General features: G+C 42.1%; 2 protein-coding genes across 5 annotated transcripts in view; one reads left to right on the top strand and one right to left on the bottom strand.

Moving 5' to 3' along the window:
- CTPS2 (CTP synthase 2) overlaps positions 1-1081 on the bottom strand; it is a 65165-nt gene extending 64084 nt beyond the window's left edge. Inside the window, exon 1 of one of the 2 annotated variants that reach the window (XM_082220882.1) lies at positions 967-1081. In XM_082220882.1, coding sequence (XP_082077008.1) covers positions 967-1034 — 68 coding nt within the window. In that variant the 5' untranslated portion in view covers positions 1035-1081. The remainder of the gene's footprint in view (positions 1-966) is intronic. The other variant, XM_082220886.1, reaches the window with a different exon arrangement.
- A 204-nt stretch (positions 1082-1285) lies between these two features.
- Positions 1286-18840, top strand: TXLNG (taxilin gamma). Of its 3 annotated transcripts, none has more exons than XM_082220895.1 (10): positions 1286-1460; positions 5550-5694; positions 6948-7039; positions 8886-9056; positions 11192-11386; positions 13094-13213; positions 14618-14692; positions 16442-16534; positions 17438-17533; positions 18318-18840. In XM_082220895.1, the coding sequence occupies exons 1-10, from the start codon at positions 1329-1331 to the stop codon at positions 18642-18644; spliced, it is 1446 nt and encodes a 481-aa protein (XP_082077021.1). In that variant the 5' UTR covers positions 1286-1328; the 3' UTR covers positions 18645-18840. The 3 variants fall into 3 exon arrangements, with proteins under 3 accessions (XP_082077021.1, XP_082077019.1, XP_082077020.1); XM_082220893.1 differs by having other exon boundaries at positions 5550-5865; XM_082220894.1 differs by lacking the exon at positions 1286-1460 and adding an exon at positions 4800-4926 and having other exon boundaries at positions 5550-5865.
- Positions 18841-19204: the final 364 nt, after the last annotated feature.

Raw genomic sequence — 19204 nt, 5'->3', positions numbered from 1 at the left:
AAGTCTGCACTTCTGAGGATCATTATGCTAATGTATATAGTTTAATACACTACTACTATACTAGAAGGCTAATACAAAATGGAAACATTATATAAAATGAAGTAGATACTGTGCATTAGAAGAGAATTTATCTGAAGTGGTAATCGGTGTTGTCAATTTTAAAAATAGACATCCTATTTTTTTTGAAAATGTAACAAATGTTAAAAGTCCTAAAATATTTATTAAGAGATGTTTCTATGCAGATTGAGTTTTTTGTTACACACTGCCAGATTGGATTAATTACGTTTTTCCTTTAAAGGGCACACTGGTTGCAAAACTAGGCTTGGGATGGGGGTGGGGGCTTTTCCTTTAGCAGGTATAGCCAAGCTGAGTCTTAACTTGTCTTGTAGGATGTCTTATAGGCTGTATTATTCTTCGCCCTTACCAACTACTAGGGGTGTGATTTACACACAGGAATACATACAAGGATTTGACGTCCCTGTATGCCTGGTTTCAATAAACCTTGTTTATTTTAGATGTATAAACAGTATCCTGGACTGAAGTTAGTGTTCACTTACTACACTGTGCTTAAATTAGATGGGCACTAGGGTTGTATCCAAAGTTACTCTTACCTGGAGTAGATCCACTGAAAATAAAGGACATGACTCCCTTGAGTCCATTAATTTCCGGGATCTATTCTAACTTAGTTGCATACTGTTCTAAAAGTGTGGAAGTGAAACCGTGATCTTAAAAATAAGTCTACAGGCCTCCTCTTTGCAGATGCTACTCCTTTAATGCGAAGTACATTTCTTCCTGGATAAAGCAGGGCTAATCAGGCTGTTTCGCGGTACTGTGTTGACACTGAATTGCCCCACCCCTTGATAACCAGGGTTTCACCCGCCAGCATTCCACGCTTAGCAGCTTCAGGAAACGTCGGAATGCCTGTCCAGGATTACAAAACAACTCCTGAAAATGAAGTGGACTCACCCCAGCCTGGAGTGGGGCGCTTTGCTGAGAAAGCGCCTCAAGAGCGGAAGGCATCCCGCAGCGGACATGTGCGCACCCGGCCGCTACCGGCGAGAGAAGGAAGCTCCCCTTGGACTACAACTCCCGCGAAGCAATGCGGGCGGGAGGGAAAGCGAGAGGGCATGCTGGGAGTTGTAGTCCGAAGCTGCTCTCACGGCCGCCTCTCCAGCGAGTCCTAGGCTCGCTCCCTCACTAGCCTCTTCACCCGGGCCCAAGCGGTGGGCGTTTCTTCTGAGTCACATGACGGGAAAGGGTGGCCGGTGATTGGCTGAGGGGAGGCGCTTCCGGCGTAGGCCGGCTTGTTTGGGTATTACCGTCACACTATGGCGGCGCGCAGAGCTGAGCTAGCGTGTGTCGACGGCAGCCGCGCTGTGGGGACCGGACCGAGCCCTGCACAGCCGCAGGATCAGCGAGAGGGGCAGGAGGCGGCGCGGGCGTCAGGAGGCGGCTCTGAGGTAAGAGCCCGCCCTTACCGTTCTCCGTTGCGCGGGCGAGGGGCGCCTGCTCTCCACGCGGCCGCTGCCCCGTGGCGCAGTGGAAACGGCAAGGGGCTTCTCGAAGGGCTCCCTGAGGAAACGGGGCACGGTGCCCCCAGGAGCGTCGCGCGCGCCTGCTCTTCTTGGGTGTGGGGCGACTCAGGGCAGAGGCCCTTGGGGAGGTGAGGGCTTCAAGTACGTTTCGGGGCACAGGAACCGAAGCTGGGCTGCCCGTGGCGGCCGCTTGGTAAACGGCAGTTCAGCTAATCCAGTTCTTGCGTTTCTCTTTCTCCCGGGGCGTTATGGCTTCCCCGCCAAAGGGCCGGCAGGCCGTTCTCGCGTAGCCGCACAAAGTCGTAACGACTGCAGCAGCAGGAAGAGATGTCTCTTAATAGGATTTTGTGCGCAAGGTGATATTAATATTTTCCAGCCCTCCTTCCTGGCGAGGGATGGGAGTCAGATACAACAAAATCATATCGATATGGGTTTGCCATACGGATCTCCCAGGCGTTGCTAACAAACACCTGTTCAGAAGGAAGGCTTGCGAGTTTATGTGTGGGCACGCACTGGTTGCCTGTCTGCCTCTTTTAGCCAAACCAAAAATGCAGATCGTTGTTTTTGCTTCTCTCTCACACGCTGGTGCCCAGCAGCAACTGCGAAGGCCCTAGGTCAGTATAGAAAGGTAAGAAGGGTGGACAAAGGCATTGAAACAGCTTTGTCCAAAAGCAACACTAAAAGCCCCTGTGAATTTTTTCCCGTTGGAAAAACAGGCTGGGATGTGTGTGTTGGTTTGAGCACCTCACCAAGCAGTGGGCAAGAAAGCCATCCATACAACATGTCCTTCATGAAAGGCAAGTGGAAATATGCTGGCTTGGACACTGTCACTCAGGAGTCCTCTGTGCAGCAGCCAGAAGCCTTTCCTCTGGCCTTTCCTGATCCAGAGCCTAAAAGAGCAGATGGCTTGATGACATGACCCTGCTTGCCAAAGCAAATCTTAGAGTTAGAAGACTGGTTGCTAATCAAGTTTGTCCAAGGACAGCGGGACACTTGCTACAGTGAACAAAAAAGACTTGAGTACTTGCTTGGATATCTATTATGTACTATTGGAAGAAAATTTTGCTTATGTGGGGTGGTAAATACTAGTAAAATGTAACATGTGAAAAATGGTGTTTGGCTATATTTTGCTACATATCTGAGATGTGAAGTGTGCAAAATATGGGAAACAGGAAGACACCTTTTACATCTCCCAGTATTCTGCTTATGTAAAATGAATTAATCCTGCATACAGAACAGGGAGTTTACAACATATAATAAAAGCAACAACCGGATAATAAAGCAAGACTGCAGTCCTCACCCTAGTTAGAGGGGAGTTAACCACATTGAATTCAGTAGGACTTTTAAGTAGATTGTGCTACAGAAGAATAATTTATTAATATTAAATCCGACTAGACAGTGAGCTTTAGTAACAACAGCCATTTCAAATCTCACCAAATGGTTAAAAGCAAAATTTTAACTGGTTCTTAAAACTCAAGGAAGGTTGGAAAAGTTCAAAAGAAAGGCTCTGTCTCTTGTAGCCACCCACCTTAGTTCAGAATGTAGCGGCACATAGAAAGAGACATCCAAGGTCTCAAAAGGTCAGGAAGGACATGAATATCTTGGTAACATCTAAGATTATTTCAGATCATAAATAATTTGAGAGACCATGCTTTTGCGTGAAGAGCTGTAGTTTAATATAATTGCTTTAAAAATACGTGTAAATGTCACAGTAGTTTAGAAGTACAGGAGATGACAATTTTGTGTGTGCTCAAAGCAAGTGTGCTGTTTTCAAACCCAGAAGATAGCAGGTCAGGCTTCTGCGCGATCTACTGACATGCATGATGATGTAGAACACAAGCCGTGCACAAATCAGAGGTTGTTTGTATACTGTTTGCTCAGTTGCTGGGTAGGGGAGTATTTAAAACATGCTTTGAAAAGCAACTGTTACTCTTTCCACAGGCCCCTAGCCTGTAGAGCCAGTATTATTTAGCATAGTCAAAGTCTGTATCTTAGCACAGCCATGAACTCCAGTATGGTATAAATTTTTGCTTTTGCTTCTAATCTAAAATAGACATAACTACCAACTAGCTCTGAGTTCTCAGTTGCAAATATATTTAATAATATATTATAGTTTTTAAAAACTTTTGCTTATTAAATACAAGTAAAATTAACAAGGCAAATTAGATCGCTCTCTAGGACATCATAATTTTTTCTGATGCAAACTGAATTGTTAGGTAAAACAAGATAAATCTAACATTGAAACAATAATTGTGCATTTACTGTAGATTGATTTTACTGTACAAAAATTAAAGAATGACCACATTTTAGCAAGCTTACTCCATTGTTTCTTTGACCCTTAATTAGGTCTTTGAACTATGGATGAAAATTCCCACATGACCTTTTCTGTTTAAGATGATATGCTCAGAAGTCTCCAATATTTTGCATATAGAAATCTTGCTGCTGTCACAAAATGTTGATTCCTTGTCCTTTTTTTTCCTGTGCAGCAACAGTTTGTCAGGAAAAGAGAGGTTCTAAATAACATCATATCCCATTCCCCCCATGCTATTTTCATTCTTTTTCATTCTTTTTTTTTGCCAGTCTTTACCAAAAATTCCAATAGGTTAAATTAATAGCTTTTTCTTTTCTAATAAATAGAGCATCATATATTTTCATTACTTTAATTTCCCTTCATGACCCTATTTCAATAAAAATTGTGGCCAATATTCCATAAACTTTCCCAACCTAATCCGTAGCTTGTTTCCTAAAGCTAGAGCCCAGCTAACCCATGCATCTCTCTCCTTACCCGCAAAGCAATTCATACCATCGAGTGGAATGGAATGGAATCTTTCAATTATGAAACTGCATATTGCTGATTTGTTATAAGGTTTTTAAACTGCAGAGTAATTGAGCCATCGGGTTTGAACAATTGTTACATTCATTTCCCCTGCGGGACATTCCGATAGCTATTAAGAAAGCCTCTTTCCAAAAAATAAACCCGGCATCAGGCTTCCTTTTAAATAAACTTCAAATAAACGTGTAACTAATTTTTGTTTCTAAATTCCCCATGGCACTGAGAGAGCGGGTGTGTGCACATTTAAAAAAACCAACCCTGGGCTGCCCTCCCATTTGAGGATGGAACTCCATTGTCCCCAAAGCAGCCCCCGCTTGGCCTGCGCTTTCCTCGCCGGCAGCCGGCGCCGCAGATGCCTCTTTGACGTCCTTTCTCCCGCGTGCGTGCCCAAGCCCCGCCCACGGCGGCGCGAGCGCCGGCAATAGCCGGGTATTTAAGCAGCAGGGAGCGGAAATCCCTCCTCCTCCCCTTGGCGCCCTTCTAGCCCCTGCGCCAGCTTCCGGCTTCGCAGGTTCCTCGGGTCCTCGGTGGTGGTGGACGAGGCAGATGGCGGAGCAGGTAAACCGCTTCCCGCCGCGCTCTCCTCGCGTGCTCAGCTGAGCAACAGCCGCGCATCGGGACAAAAGGCGCCGGTCGTCGTCCCCCGTCTCTCGGGGCCGTCCCTTCCCGGTCCTCGCTTGTCAGGGACCTTCTCCGGTGGCGGGTAGCATCTCCCGCCGCGCTCTTTCTGCCCCGCACGACCCTCAGCTGTTTTCAGGAGAAGTGGACTGTACCGCGAGGGATTGTACCGAGGCGCGGTTAACTAGAAGGGTTTGCTCTGGCATCCCTAGCCTGCTGCTATGTCATTCGTAAAAAAAACAAATAACACGTAATACAGTACAGGGATACCTCGGGTTACAGACGCTTCAGGTTACAGACTCCACTAACCCAGAAATAGTACCTCAGGTTAAGAACTTTGCTTCAGGATGAGAACAGAAATCGAGTGGCGGCGGCACAGCAGCAGGAGGCCCCATTAGCTAAAGTGGTGCTTCAGGTTAAGAACGGACCTCCAGAACGAATTAAGTACTTAACCCGAGGTACCACTGTATATGGGGTTTTGTCAATGCGTGTTAACCTCGGGACGAAATACAAATGGGTCTTTTCCGCCTGGGTAACCTGAGCTCTTTTCTCTCCCTTCAAAGCATATGCTGCTTACTGAGGAAGAACCACAAAACTGTAAATTTGGAAGGAGCAGCCCGGACCAGCAGCTGAGGAACAGCAAGTGCGCTGCGCTGAATACAATGTTGCAACATTCAGATACAAATTGCGATGGCGTGGAAAATGCAGGTGCGTTGGAGGAGGCAGAGGATTTTATTCCCAGAAACAGAAATGTGTTGGGAGCAGCATTCTGCCCTCAGGAATTGCGAGAGGAGACCCCTGGAAGAGAAGAGACTCGTACTGACCCACCTGATGGCCAGCAAGACCCAGAAAGTGAGAAGGGCAAAGAGAAAACCTTAGGTATACGACAGTGCTGAACCAGGATAAATAATTGAACATTGACTTTTGAAATTAGGTTGTCCAGCATTGAAAAAATAGAACACTTGTTTACATTTCTTGATAACATACTTAGCAAAGCAATCGAAAGAGGGGCTAAGGTGGTGTGAACCAGTGGATCCTCTGCTATAGCCCTGCCAGTTAGGACTGAAGAAGATGTGTATGTGGGGAGAGGGAGTCTTTGTTGTGGCAGCTCTAGTCTGGTGCAGGAGACATGCTCAGATCAGGCCCTTCTCTAATAAAATGACTGGCTTAGGATCAGGTGGATACACCCCTGTCCCTGATCTATCCCCTGTTTTGGAACCCTATGGTAGTTTGTGTCAGCAATAGCTTTTCGACATCCTGTGTTTGGTAGTCACAGTGGAGGCCTCTGTGCTAGTGGAGTACCTCCCCCCCCCCCCCGAGCAGAACCTGGCAGATAGAGACTTCCACTCAAACCTAACTCCCTCTCACTGTTCTGATCACGGGATTAGGACACCCAACAGAAGGTTCTTCTGCTGCCTTGTTCTTTGCTTTCCCCCCTTTGCTTTATCAAATCTAATTTTAGAAAACGATGAGACATTCTGATAACTGGAGAATAAAGCTATGTTCTACCTTCAGTGTTGGAGGTAGTATGCTGGGAATTGGAAGTGGGAAAATCGCCCTTGTAGTCAAGTCCTGCTTGCGGGCTTCCCTTAGGCCTCTGGTTCGTAATGTGAGAATAGGATCCTGGTCCAGATATGCCTTTTGCCTGATACAGCAAGGCTCTTCTTACGTTTTTTTTTTTATGGTACTTTGAAGAATGCCTTGCTCTGTTTCATCACTTTGTCTTTGAAGTAGAGATCCTAAGAAATGTCCAGCATTCCTACTGTATCAAACTTCTTTTTCAGTAATCTGGCCTTGTATTATACCAAACTTCTTGTTGCTTTTTTTGTTGATAATTGCCTAATACTTTGCATTTTCTAGGTATAATTATAAATGTTCCATTTTCTACTATCAACATATGTTACTCAGAGCACAACATGTTCTGGTAATACTTCTAAAATACTTTTCTTCTTGGTCTGTAGGGAAAGAAGTACTCTTATTGATGCAAGCTTTAAATACTCTTGCTACTCCAGAAGAAAAGTTGGCTGCACTCTGCAAGAAATATGCTGATCTGGTAATTATGTACTACAATTAAAGTCACATGCTTTCTCTGTAGTTGCAAATTAACTTTGTAAACATGCCTAGGTATCTTAGCATTGGAGTTTCATTCCTTTGAATGTTCCTACAACCAATAGAAACAGATTGAAATGTCAAATGTCAAGAACAATTAAACATCTTAATGTTGTTATTTGCACCGTTTCTATACTGCTTAATATCACCCTGGTTAAAGCTTATTATGGAAAAAATATTTTTTTATGTATGTTATTTGGCACTGTCCTCTCAAAAGTGCGGGAACTTTTTAAGCTCCTGGTTGCATGTTAAGACATTATTTGGTTTTGATAAAGGTGAGGAAGCAGAACTATACTTTCTGTTGCCCCTATTGCTAATTCATTCAAAGACTCTCTAATTCAGGGGTGGGAAACCTGTGACTCAGAAGCAATTTAGTGCAGCAGCAACTGGACAGTCATAGGTTCCACATCCAAGCTGTAATTGGAATATGTATAAATACAGAGGAAATGGTATTTACATGTGCTTTGGCTAGGTGTTTTTAGTCAAGACACCAGCTATCATTCAGCTGTATTGTTGACTGCAAGATTGCCTGTTCCCTCTCGCATGCACAATGGATAATTCTTCGAGAAAAGAGTGTATGCAATTTCTGTTTATGCGGGATCATGCCCCTAGTTCCTGGGTTATATCCAACATGTCCGTGTGACAACAGACTGGACTTCTACTTATGCAACAGGTCTTCCCCTTCTTCTCCTTCCCCCTGCACACACCCCAGATCTGCTGTGTATTCAATTCAGAAAATGTTTAGAATGTAACAAATCTTGAGTAAAGAATTCTATAGATAAAGGTCAACATATGAGAGGTTGTCTATGTGCACTTATTGTCTTGTCAGACAAAAAGTTCTAAAAGATTTGCTGAGAAATTTGCCTTAAGTCATGGAAGGACAATGTGGAAAGAAGAAAGAATTGTGGATTCCAAAGTCACAAGATTCTAAAAGAAACTAGCATTGTGAATCCTGTTCTGAAGCTAGTTCAGAAGTAAAGAGGAATATTGGTTATAGGTGTATGCATTGTGTGGTGGCTGAGTTGATGGGGGTGAGGACACCTGGCCATCACCACAGTCCAAGCTTCCAGTTATACTACAAGGGTAGCAAAGATTGCAAACTAAAATAACTGGGAGGTGTTGACCCTCTTCTTTAAAATACAGTCATACCTCATGTTAGGTTTGTTTCGTGTTACGTTCTTTCAGGTTACTTCCCGCGGCGACCCAGAAGTACCAGAAAGGGTTACTTCCGGGTTTCACCACTCACGCATGCGCACAAGCACCAAATTGCGCCACGCACCTACGCAGATACGGCGCTTCAGGTTGCGCTCTTTTCATGTTGCGAATGGGCCTCCAGAACGGGTCCCATTCACAACCAGAGGTACCACTGTAGATCTCTCCAGTCTGGATAAGAGGCCCTAGCAGTCCTCAATCTTACCTGGATGTGATTATGCTCATTTATAATGAAATGAAACATAATCCAAGTGAATAGCTCAGTTGGTTAGTGTTTGGTGCTGATAACGCCAAGGTTGCAGGTTTGATCCCCATATGGGACAGCTGCATATTCCTGCATTGCAGGGAGTTGGACTAGATGATCCTCAGGCTCCCTTCAATTTTTACAATTTTATGATTCTGTAGCAAGTTGTGATTGTGAGGTTCTGGTTCTGTTGGCTTATGGCCTATTTATCTGATTGATTAAAAACAAATGCAATCCGTTGGAGACTGTGGCTACAGAAAACCACTTCAGTTCTAAAGGGTAATGGCAAAGAATAGGTTCAGGGGTTTTTTAACCTCTTCTTTTTCTCATTTAGTTGGAGGAGAGCCGAAATGTTCAAAGGCAAATGAAGATGTTGCAGAAGAAACAAGCACAGGTTGTGAAAGAGAAGGTCCACTTGCAGAGTGAGCACAGCAAGGCCATTCTAGCACGCAGCAAACTGGAATCTCTCTGTCGTGAGCTTCAACGCCATAATAAAACTTTAAAGGTCAGTTTGATAAGATAGTACATGAAGCAGATTCTGAGAGCAATATGATTTTCTAAAAATAGGGTGGCTGCTGGAATATATAAACAATAGTATAGCAAAATGGAAAACAATTGGGAGTGGATGGAAACACAAGTCTATTGAGCACCAGTTTAGTTTATTCCTTGATGCTATGTTATAGCAAAGATGCTTGATCCTTTGCTATAGAAGTTGACTGCTGCTTATCCCCTGGAAATGTGTCTCTGAACAAGGTTGTTAATACATTTTACACTGGGACCCAGGGATAAGAGGCTAGAAAGCAGGTGGGCTTCTCTCAGTTTGTGTCCAGCTCTAAACCCATATTGGATGCAATGAATTATTGCAAGTACAGTGTGACAAGGATGTAGTAGTAAGAGCACTTGAGATGATTAAGCAGCATACAGAAGGGTGGTATGGGGTATTGTCATGCCAAAGGCAAGGTGGTTCTTTTATAATGAGATTCAGAAGCAATACAAAATACACAGCAAGCAATATATACATACCAAGCAAGCACTTCGGTCTGCTACTTGGAAGCCTTCAGGAAGCGGCAAAGCGACTCCCCCAGGTAGCCTCAGTCTGCACGGCCCTGCAGCCGATCAGTCCATGCACGAGCTTCAAAAAAAACCTGCCCAAACTGTCCAATTTTTTATAGATAGCCTGTGTGGCTTCCAAGACTGGTTACGTGCAGATCATCCATTTGCCAACCCCTCCCACTGCTTCACTTTCTCAAAATAATGTCAAACATCAAAGAAGGCACCCAGCACTATCCTCCACAACTAAGGAAGGCAGCTGTGTGGGGGGGTTCACCTCCTCCCAACATTCTCAGGACATTAAAGACTGTTCTCACACCATCAAAAAACTTAACAAGAGCAAATAGAGGGGGGAATGTCCACCCCTCCCTCCCTGTTCCCAGCTCTGGAAATCAGTTTTTGACTCTCCCTGACACTCCCTAGCATCCTTTGGGGAGATTAGTTCTCTAAGTAACAAGCCTCAGCCCCATTTAAGGAGATCTGCTGGTGCCTCCTGCTGCGTTACAAAGTCTAGTCTACGTGATGCAGTATCCCATAGAGTCCTAGCAAATTGCACATTGAGGAAAGGCCATTACTAGTTGTAAAGCACTGCTGCTGGTTTAGATGGGCCAGTGGACTCAGTATAAGGAAGTTTATTAAGTTCTTGTGCTCTGATCAAGTGGGGGAGGAGATTGGGGGCAAGGCAATACTGTTCTTTTCCTAGCTCCTGTGGAGATAGCATCACTCCAAGTGTGAATTGTATCCTTCCCTTATTCCATCCTGAAGTTAAAGCTATGATATTGTTAGCACTTTGGGAAGTAGCTGTAGTGACGTGCAACTGTTCTGGAAAAAACAACCTGATTCTTCAGTTAGATCAGCCCTTAATTCATGGAAATGTGCTACTACTCACTTTTTGTTGATAGTTGTAGTTAAGTAGAAGTTAAAATTAGGGTGTCCTACTAGACCTGTCAGTCACAAAGTTTGACCAGCCTAGTTCTAGATAAAAGAGTTATTTTGCATACCATGCGCTTGTACTTCAATGGAGGCAGGAGCTTGTCTGCATATTTAAGGCAGGAGCAAGAACAGCAAGTTGGACCTCATGCTGGGTGTTGGTGTAGATCTTGTGGTGACTATTGATTCTCATGAGGCAGAGGTGTGGAAGCACAACAACAAAGGCTCTGCTGTGGAAAACAATTGATAGCTCCTTGTTCCCCCAAAATATAGACTTGCTTGCTTCAGTAGAAACCAGCCTATTTTGCAAATGAAGTGACAATAACTGTCTGGTGCTAGTAGCTGCTGGTACGTGGAAAAGTATTTATAAGCTGCTATCTTTTGCTGATTCAAGCTCATAGCCACCACTTCTCCAGTTCAAGAGGTATAACTTAATAATTGTGCCTCAGCAACAAAACCTATTGAGAAGCTTCTGTATCCTGGTTGGAGAGCAAAACAGTGCATGTTCATGTGTCTTATAGGCAAATTGTTCCAGAGAAGTGGAAGCTAGCATCCATTCCAAGGGACTAAACCATTAAGATGACATTGGTCTGATTTTTTTTTAATTGTTGTCCAAAATAATTAGTAAAAACATGTTGCTTTAATCTCTCTTGGTAAAAGGAAGAGAACATGCAACAAGCCCGTGAAGAGGAAGAGAGACGTAAAGAAGCAACTGCCCACTTCCAGATCACACTAAATGAAATTCAGGCACAGCTGGAACAGCACGGCATACACAATGCAAAGCTTCGCCAGGAAAATATTGAATTAGGAGAGAAGTTGAAGAAACTTGTAGAACAATATACGCTGCGAGAAGAAGTAAGTAGATTTATTAGTCCTTCATTGTTTTAGACACTGCTTTGTTATTCAATAGCATTTCATTTTGGAATATTACAGCTTGATGATAAATTATCTCACATGAACATATTTACTCTTAGGTTTGAATGTGATGCAGTGGCTTCTGGCTGCAGGAAATGCATTTGACAAAGTAATTAATAATCAAAGGTCACACGTAGAAGGAAGGAGACATCATTTAAAGCTTGACTTCATAAGATGCAGTATTTGCACAATATAAAGAAATACAGAAAGGAATACAAATTCTACTTACCTCAACTTAGGAGCAAATGTTTGATCTATACAATGTTTCTGTATAGTCATGTGGGGAACCTGTGGTCCTCCACCTGCGCTCTTGACTTTATAATCCCTGTCCATTGGTCATGCTGACTGGGGCTGATGAGAGTTGCAGTCCAGCAATAATCTGGAAGGCCACAGGTTCTGGCTCTTTCAGACACTCTGGGTTGTATCCAGAGTTGCCTTTCAACGAATGGAATAGTTCCTTCAATTTACAGAGAGGGCAGAGCTCCAGTGAAGGCTCTGCTGAAGAAACAAGGAGGGCCATTATTTTCACTGACTCCACCCGCAGCACCCCATCTCTTACTCTGTGATGGAGGGTCCATTACCCTGCCCTCCATTCAGATTTTCAGCAGGTATCAGGGGAAGAAAGAATTCACAAATGTTGCTTTCTTCCATAGTATTGTCCCATGTTTTGCTCGGTGCAGCTCTAAATCAAACCCTCTCTTGTTGTCCTGCCCTTCCTCCTGGAAGCAAGGGTAAATTGGTAAACATGGTAAATTGGGTTGAGAGAAAGTACCAGTCCAAGAGTTACCTTAAGAGTGAACACATACAGATGTTCTCCATTTTACATTTTAAAAATGCTGTTGCATTCCTTCGGGGATCCATAAGACACTCTTATTGAAATTCCAAAGTGTTTAAATTGCACCAGTTAACTAAATAGAAACTCTGAATGGCATTATTATTATTATTATTATTTTATTTTATTTTATTTTATTTACCACCCTCTCCAAACTTCAGTTACTGCTTGTTCTATTTAGTATTGAATAATCCATTGTATAGTGTGTCTTACAGAGTTAATGCTGCTAAACAATACTATTTGAAATCAGCTTCTGGTTATCTACGTTTCATCTCGATGGCTGTACTTCTCAGTCTTTGATCCTGCTCCTTAATAAAATAAAAAAGCCTCTACTATAAGTCAAGCCGTTAAACATTTTCTCAAGCCTGCTTCTGCTTACTTGTTTTTGAAATGCTGCAGATTACTATATTCTGTGTTAGAATCAGAATTTATGTTTGTGGGGTGTATGTGCAGCACCTGTTGCTTAATGGTGTAATCCTGTGCATGTTTACTCAGAAGTAAGCCTACTCTGTTAAGCGGGGTTACTAAGTGTGCATAGGATTGCAGCCTGCATGTGTTTCGTCAGTCATGCATTGGTGGTGGTCACTTCGATTTCAAGGGTTTTTTGATGGTGTCGAAACTGCTAGCACATGTTTTCCAGGTTAAGCATGGCTTTCCATATGTGGTGGTGGCCAGTTAGTTAAACCAGGTAAGAGCCATGATGAACATGAGGGTAACTTTAAAGTTTTGTTGTTGTTTTTTTAAAGATTCAGTTTTGAATCTTTTGAAAAGGTTTACTAGGTATTGATGGTACCAACATTCATGCTTTCTTCTAGCACATGGACAAAGTCTTCAAGCATAAAGAACTGCAACAGCAGCTGGTGGATGCCAAGCTTCAGCAGACAACTCAGCTAATAAAAGAAGCAGAAGAGAAGCATCAGAGAGAGAGGGAGTTTGTAAGTATTTCTGATTGCATGAAAAGTATTTGGATATGCCTGAATTTTCCCTCTGGTAGTAACTTGGTACAGTAGTGCGTTTTAGGCCTGAAACTAGAACTAGAACAAATGGTAAATTGCTCCATTTGAATTTTCTGTCTCGTGCTTACTGTATGTTAGCAAACTTATCAGTAATCTGTATAGGTCATAAGTCCTCTAGAATGGGCAGTTTGGCAACTTCTACACAGTTCACTGGCATGGAGTAAATTTGTAGCACTAAAATGTATAATATATAAATAATAATAATCATGTATGCATGTATTTGTACCCCACCCATCTGACTGGGTTGCCCCAGCCCCTCTGGGCAGCCTCCAGCACATATAAAAACATAGTAAGACCTATGCAGGGCTACCTTCGGGTGTTTCCTAAATGTTATATAATTACTCATCTCCTTAACATCTGATGGGAGGGCATTCCACAGGGTGGGCACCTAGTTCCCTGTAGCTTCACTTCTTGCAGTATGGGAACTGCCAGACGGCCCTCGGTGCTGGATCTCTCCGGGGTGAATGATGGGGGGGGGTGGAGATGCTCTTTCAGGTATACATATATATGCAGCTTTGTTTCTTGCTGGTCTCATTACCTCTTAGCAGCTTAGTACGTAATGCATTTCTACATGCCATTATTTTTTCTTCTGCTCGGAAGAAATACAGATGTGTTAACTCCTGATGGCTGGGATGCCTAGCAGTTTTAAGAGAGCATTAAAAAAAAACTGCTACAAGAAAATCTTCAGATTAACATATTTATAATTCCATACATTCAAAATATTTTGAACAGATATTCTGTAGTTACTCAACAAAGCTGTGTATTTTTAGTGAACAATTAAAGTATGTTGCCGAACACGAGATCATCACATTGTGTGATCCATGGTGCATTAAATTCTTCAGCGCACTTAAACTCAGAACGTCTTTCCAGTGATGTTCATTCAAAACCAAAGCTTTACCTTTGCAGAGAAAAAATTGCAGTAGTGTTGTAGAATCTCCAGTAGTTAGGATATAGTAACCAGTGATACTATATAGGAGTGGAAATCTGCAGTAGTGTTAATAGGAACTGCTAAACAAAACCAAATACAGTAAGACTGGCTAAATATGTTCATATTTTTGAATTTATTTGTAAATTTGTCTCTCTCATGTATCACCACTTTAATTGACCTTAAGAAAACAAATACATTTGTTCTAATTGACTTTGAAAAAATGGCTCTAAATTTGAATGCCGGCTGGTAAGTTTCTTCATCTTCTGCCAATAAATAACTTTGTTTAAAATATCTTACATAAAATAGGAAGAATAAAGGCGTAGCAAAATGTAGATGATGTGCTTTCTTTGGTTTAAAAGTACTGTAGAGACAATACAATTTTTCTTCCTCTTCAGCTACTAAAAGAGGCTACTGAGTCTAGACACAAGTGTGAACAGATGAAACAGCAAGAAGCTCAATTAAAACAGCAGGTAAACTAATTTAAACATTTGCTGCATTAAGGATGTTAATCACTTAGTTACAAACTTGGTTGAGAAAATTATTTGTTCTCTTAGAATTTCTAAAACATTTTCAGAAACTAGCAAATCAGTGAAACAAGTTGGAAACCCACAAGGAGCCCCTGGGAAAGGGAAGATAAAAGGAGTTGGGAAATTCCACCCCCCTTGGAAGATTGGTGAACTCTTGAGATAATGAGTAGCTTCCTGCTCACCTGTCCCCCTAAATCTGTTCTGGTGTTCCCCTCAACTTTTCCTGCTAGATTTGGGGAGGGGCACATGAGAGGAGAGGGAGTAGTTCTATTGCACAAGGGGAAATCCTTGCACTAGCTTGAGCACATTATTATTATTATTGTTATAAAACAGTATATTAACTCATTTCTTGTTCTGATGGTGCTGGGTACGTTTTGGCTGGTCTCTGGCAAATTCACAGGACTATTATTTTTCTCCAAGGTGGCTGTTTTTGGGCCATAATGCAGGTACTTGTGAAACCATTCTTGTGAGTGGGTTTATCACTTTAAGTGGCTGCTCTTATGTCATGCTAGGTAAGTCTCAAAAACCAGACTTTCCTAGTGTATGATGATCCCACTAACAAGAATAGATTTTAATATGAACCTCCACTGCATGATGCCACGTGGAAAAGTTCTACCTTGTGGCAAAAAGTTCTAATGCCTTGGTTCTTGGTTTGGTAGTGCCCTGCCTAAATCTAAATGCTGCTGGATTTACTTCATTTTTCCAATGCTTACTAATAGTGCATGGGAAAGTACCCCTGAGAAACTCAGTGCTGAAACAAATTGCATACTAACCTATAATATTGGCAATGACTTAACAATATTAAAACCATTTTTGTGCACCCAGTGGCTTGGCTTTTTTGTTCTATGCCTTATTCTGCAGCGTAATGTAAAAGAGATCTTGGTCAATAGTGGCACAAATAAGCAGTTCAATTGGGAATTTTGTTTCTAGAATGATTTTGGCAAAAACATGTCTTGTGTGGTGTCCTGAAAGGTTTGTGATGGATTTACATGTCACGTTTTGTGGAGGACTGATGAGATATGTTCACCCATGACAGCTCAACCACTCACGAACTTGTTATTCCTGTAGTACCTTCCCTTCCACCTCAAGTTTTGCATCATTATTGCATACTATGCAAATAAAAGAATTTGTATTACTTTAATATGGGTTAGGTATCCTACAGTGCAATCCTACACACGCCTACTCAGGAGAAAGCACCATTAAGTTCAGTGCAACTTTCTCCCAGGTACCTGTGTGTAGCATTGCATCCTTAATCTGTTGGTTCTAAGAGAGGAGTGGGAGAACGAATGGTTAGTTTGCAAGATTTTTCCTAGTGCACATGCATAGGTGGTGGTTGAGTTTAAAACTTGAGTGAATAGAGCTTAGATAAAAGTCCTTCAGAGGAGGAAATGGGTTCAAAGCCGTTCACTTCAGTGGGACTACTCATGGGACTACTTTGTTGACTACAACCCAGCAAACCCAGCAAAACAAAGAATCCTTTATTCTCATTATTTTTAACTCCTTTAGCATGCTGTTCTGCTTTGAAAGCCACCTCATCCTTAGGTAATTGTCACATAAGTGAAGTTCAGTCTTTTGAAATCACATATTTCACTGTTTACCAAATAGTGGAATTTCCATTGTGTAGCTACTGCATTTTATGTGTAACTCTAAATATTGCACATGTATAGAGGACTTAAGCATTGTCTCCTTCAGCTTTCTCTCTACATGGATAAATTTGAAGAATTCCAGACAACAATGGCAAAGAGCAACGAACTTTTCACAACATTCAGGCAAGAGATGGAAAAGGTACTTTGTTTACATGTATTATTTTCTGGTCTGTCTCATTCATTCATTTACAGTGCGGAGATTGTAGTAAGACTGCAGCCTTTTCAGTGGAGACTGGTCCATGAGGGTGAATGGGACAGTGCCCCACCAACCTTACTCTCCCCTTATCCAGCTCCCAGCCACCTGCCTGCCTCCAGGGTTGGCATTTCCTGTCAGAATCCTCCACCTTAGCCTCGGTTTTGCCCTCGTGGAATGCAGCAGGGAGGCGGACAGACACAAAACTAGAATGAGTTGGTTCCACCTGCCACAGACTCTTGCTATGGTCCGCCCTCCCAGTCCTAGTGGCCGAATCCTATATACATTCACCCATGAGTAAGACCCATTGAACTCAGTGAAACTTAACTTCTGAGAAAAGAGGTCTAGAATTGCACTGTGAAAGAGACCTAGCTAGCCTGTGCACATCTTAATTATTGAAATCACCACCGTTAAAAGTTATTAATGATTTTAATTACTAAAATGCCAATAACTGAGTGATCTTGGTATGCTTTTCTTGTGGGAGATATTATAGTGCACTTAAAACAAAAACAAAAACCTTTAAATGAAACATGTAGGGAGGAGAGGGGAGAAAGTTCCATTGCACAAGGGAAAATCCTCCTGCTGATGGAACATTCACCTTAGCACTGTGTTGAATTCCTCCCGTAATGTTTTTTTCCCCAGTTTAACATCTCATTTTAAACAGTGAGCTTGAGTGACTTAAGAATAAAGAGGCATTGAGACTTAAAAGGTAGGATTGGCTAATCTTAGGCCTCAGGCACCAGCAGGCTGAGGCTCATGGGAGTTAGTGGTCACCAAAAGGCTGGTCATCCTGGTTTTAAGTAGTGAAATGTTTTTGCTTAAAAGAAATCAATAACTTTAACGTTTCAGATGACCAAGAAGATAAAAAAACTGGAAAAAGAAATAATAGTTTGGCGCACAAAATGGGAAAACAACAACAAAGCTCTCTTGCAAATGGCTGAAGAAGTGAGTATTAGGTTTCATGATTAAAAATCCAGTGTGCCTTATATATTATGCAGGTAGCCTGTTTTGTATAGCTTTGTAGAATGTGAAGTTGAATCAAAACCACCAGGTCTCCCAACCCGTCATTGGAAAGCAGACTGTACAAAAGCAGCTGAGAAAAGCTTTAGATTTTATTATGTTTGTGGATAAGCTTGTTGATGTCATGATCCATACAAATAATTTGGCTGTCTTGGTGAACAAATTTATTTTGAATAGATGTCTTCAATCATATTCTAAATACATTGGGCAGTGTATGCTGCTAAGTGATTTCACTAGTGCAGTTTAACTTGCCTTCCCTATGTACCCCCTGCACCCTTCCCAAATCTGCTCCAAAAGGTTGGTGGGACCCCAGAGGGAGGCGAAGTTCTGATTCACAGCCAAAAGTCCTTGCACTAGCAGCAGCTCTTTGTTCTATACTGCCTGTTGTATTTCTTTTTCTCTTGTGAAATAGTTACCAGTTATTTTTATACAAATCACTTTTATTAATATCTTCTGGTTAAACAAGGGAGGGCCCTGCTTAATGCTCCTAAACATATAATTAATTATCTTGTTTCTGAACATTTCAAGCATTTCTAGCATGCTCTTCATTGTAATGCAGGGTACAACAATATATAAATGAAAACCAACCAAACATGCAATCCTAAAATAAAAAGAGCAGATAATATTACAGCATCCGCAGCAACGAGGAATAATCAGAAACAGGTCACACAAATGTCATCATGTGCAATCTCTTGCTTGTTTTCTGCAGAAAACAGTGAAGGACAAAGAATACAAAGGCTTCCAAATAAAACTGGAGCGTTTGGAAAAGCTGTGCAGGGCTCTTCAAACAGAAAGGAATGAGCTGAATGAGAAGGTGGAAGTTCTTAAGGAACAGGTTTCTTTAAGAGAAACAGATGTTGATCTAGCTGTGCATGTGCTGCAGTCATGCTCACTCAATTCGCATGAGGAACTGGGGAGTTCTACCAATGGAGCGCAAGAAGGAATTCAGCCAGATCCTGAATCATCAGTGGCAAATGAAGGCTCTGAAAAAACTGTTTGCCTGGGTTCCATTCCTACTGCAGATTTTGTTGACTAAAAGTGTAAACACTGTATTGAGAGATATATTTTGTGTATAACTTTAACTGGTGGTGGTAACTCTTAGTTTTGTGGTGAAAATTTTCTTACTTTTTCTACCATATCTGTATTTTCTTAGAACAGAACTTGCCTGGTACAGGAAGCTGCATAGCGGCTATTGAATAGCTTATCTATAAATTTTCCACAACTGTGTTGCACATCTGCCTCGTTTTTTAAAACAGAACTCATAAAGGATGCATGCAGATTCCTTCCTTCTGACCCCATAGCACACATCACCATGTCATCTAAGACTCGTGTACAGATTTAACATCATGTCAGGGGAACAACTGTGGCCAGAGTGTTGCAGACTCGGGTTTGGGGGCGGGGGAGGGAATCGTTGGTTCTATTAAGTGAATTAAGGCTTAGTATTGAATTGTAATGACCAAATACTACAGTGAACTGTAATTGGAGATGTGATGGCCAGTGGAAGCTCATTACTGGATTCATATATGAACAAAACTAAAAACTCTTACAGGGTTTAGTGTAGCTGCAGTCTTGCCTACAGCTTTGAAATCTATATAA

Source organism: Podarcis vaucheri, assembly GCF_965113315.1.
Source record: "Podarcis vaucheri genome assembly, chromosome: 4".
In the NCBI taxonomy this organism is placed as follows: Eukaryota; Metazoa; Chordata; class Lepidosauria; order Squamata; family Lacertidae; genus Podarcis; species Podarcis vaucheri.
This window is presented reverse-complemented; position numbering and strand designations above follow the sequence as displayed.

Bases quoted from the DNA above. Each gene is read 5' to 3' on its own strand.
- TXLNG (XM_082220893.1), top strand. From the start codon at position 1,329: ATGGCGGCGCGCAGAGCTGAGCTAGCGTGTGTCGACGGCAGCCGCGCT. The intron at 13,214-14,617 runs GTAAGTATTTCT...CTTCCTCTTCAG, and splicing joins ATCAGAGAGAGAGGGAGTTT to CTACTAAAAGAGGCTACTGA. The intron at 17,534-18,317 runs GTGAGTATTAGG...TGTTTTCTGCAG, and splicing joins TCTTGCAAATGGCTGAAGAA to AAAACAGTGAAGGACAAAGA.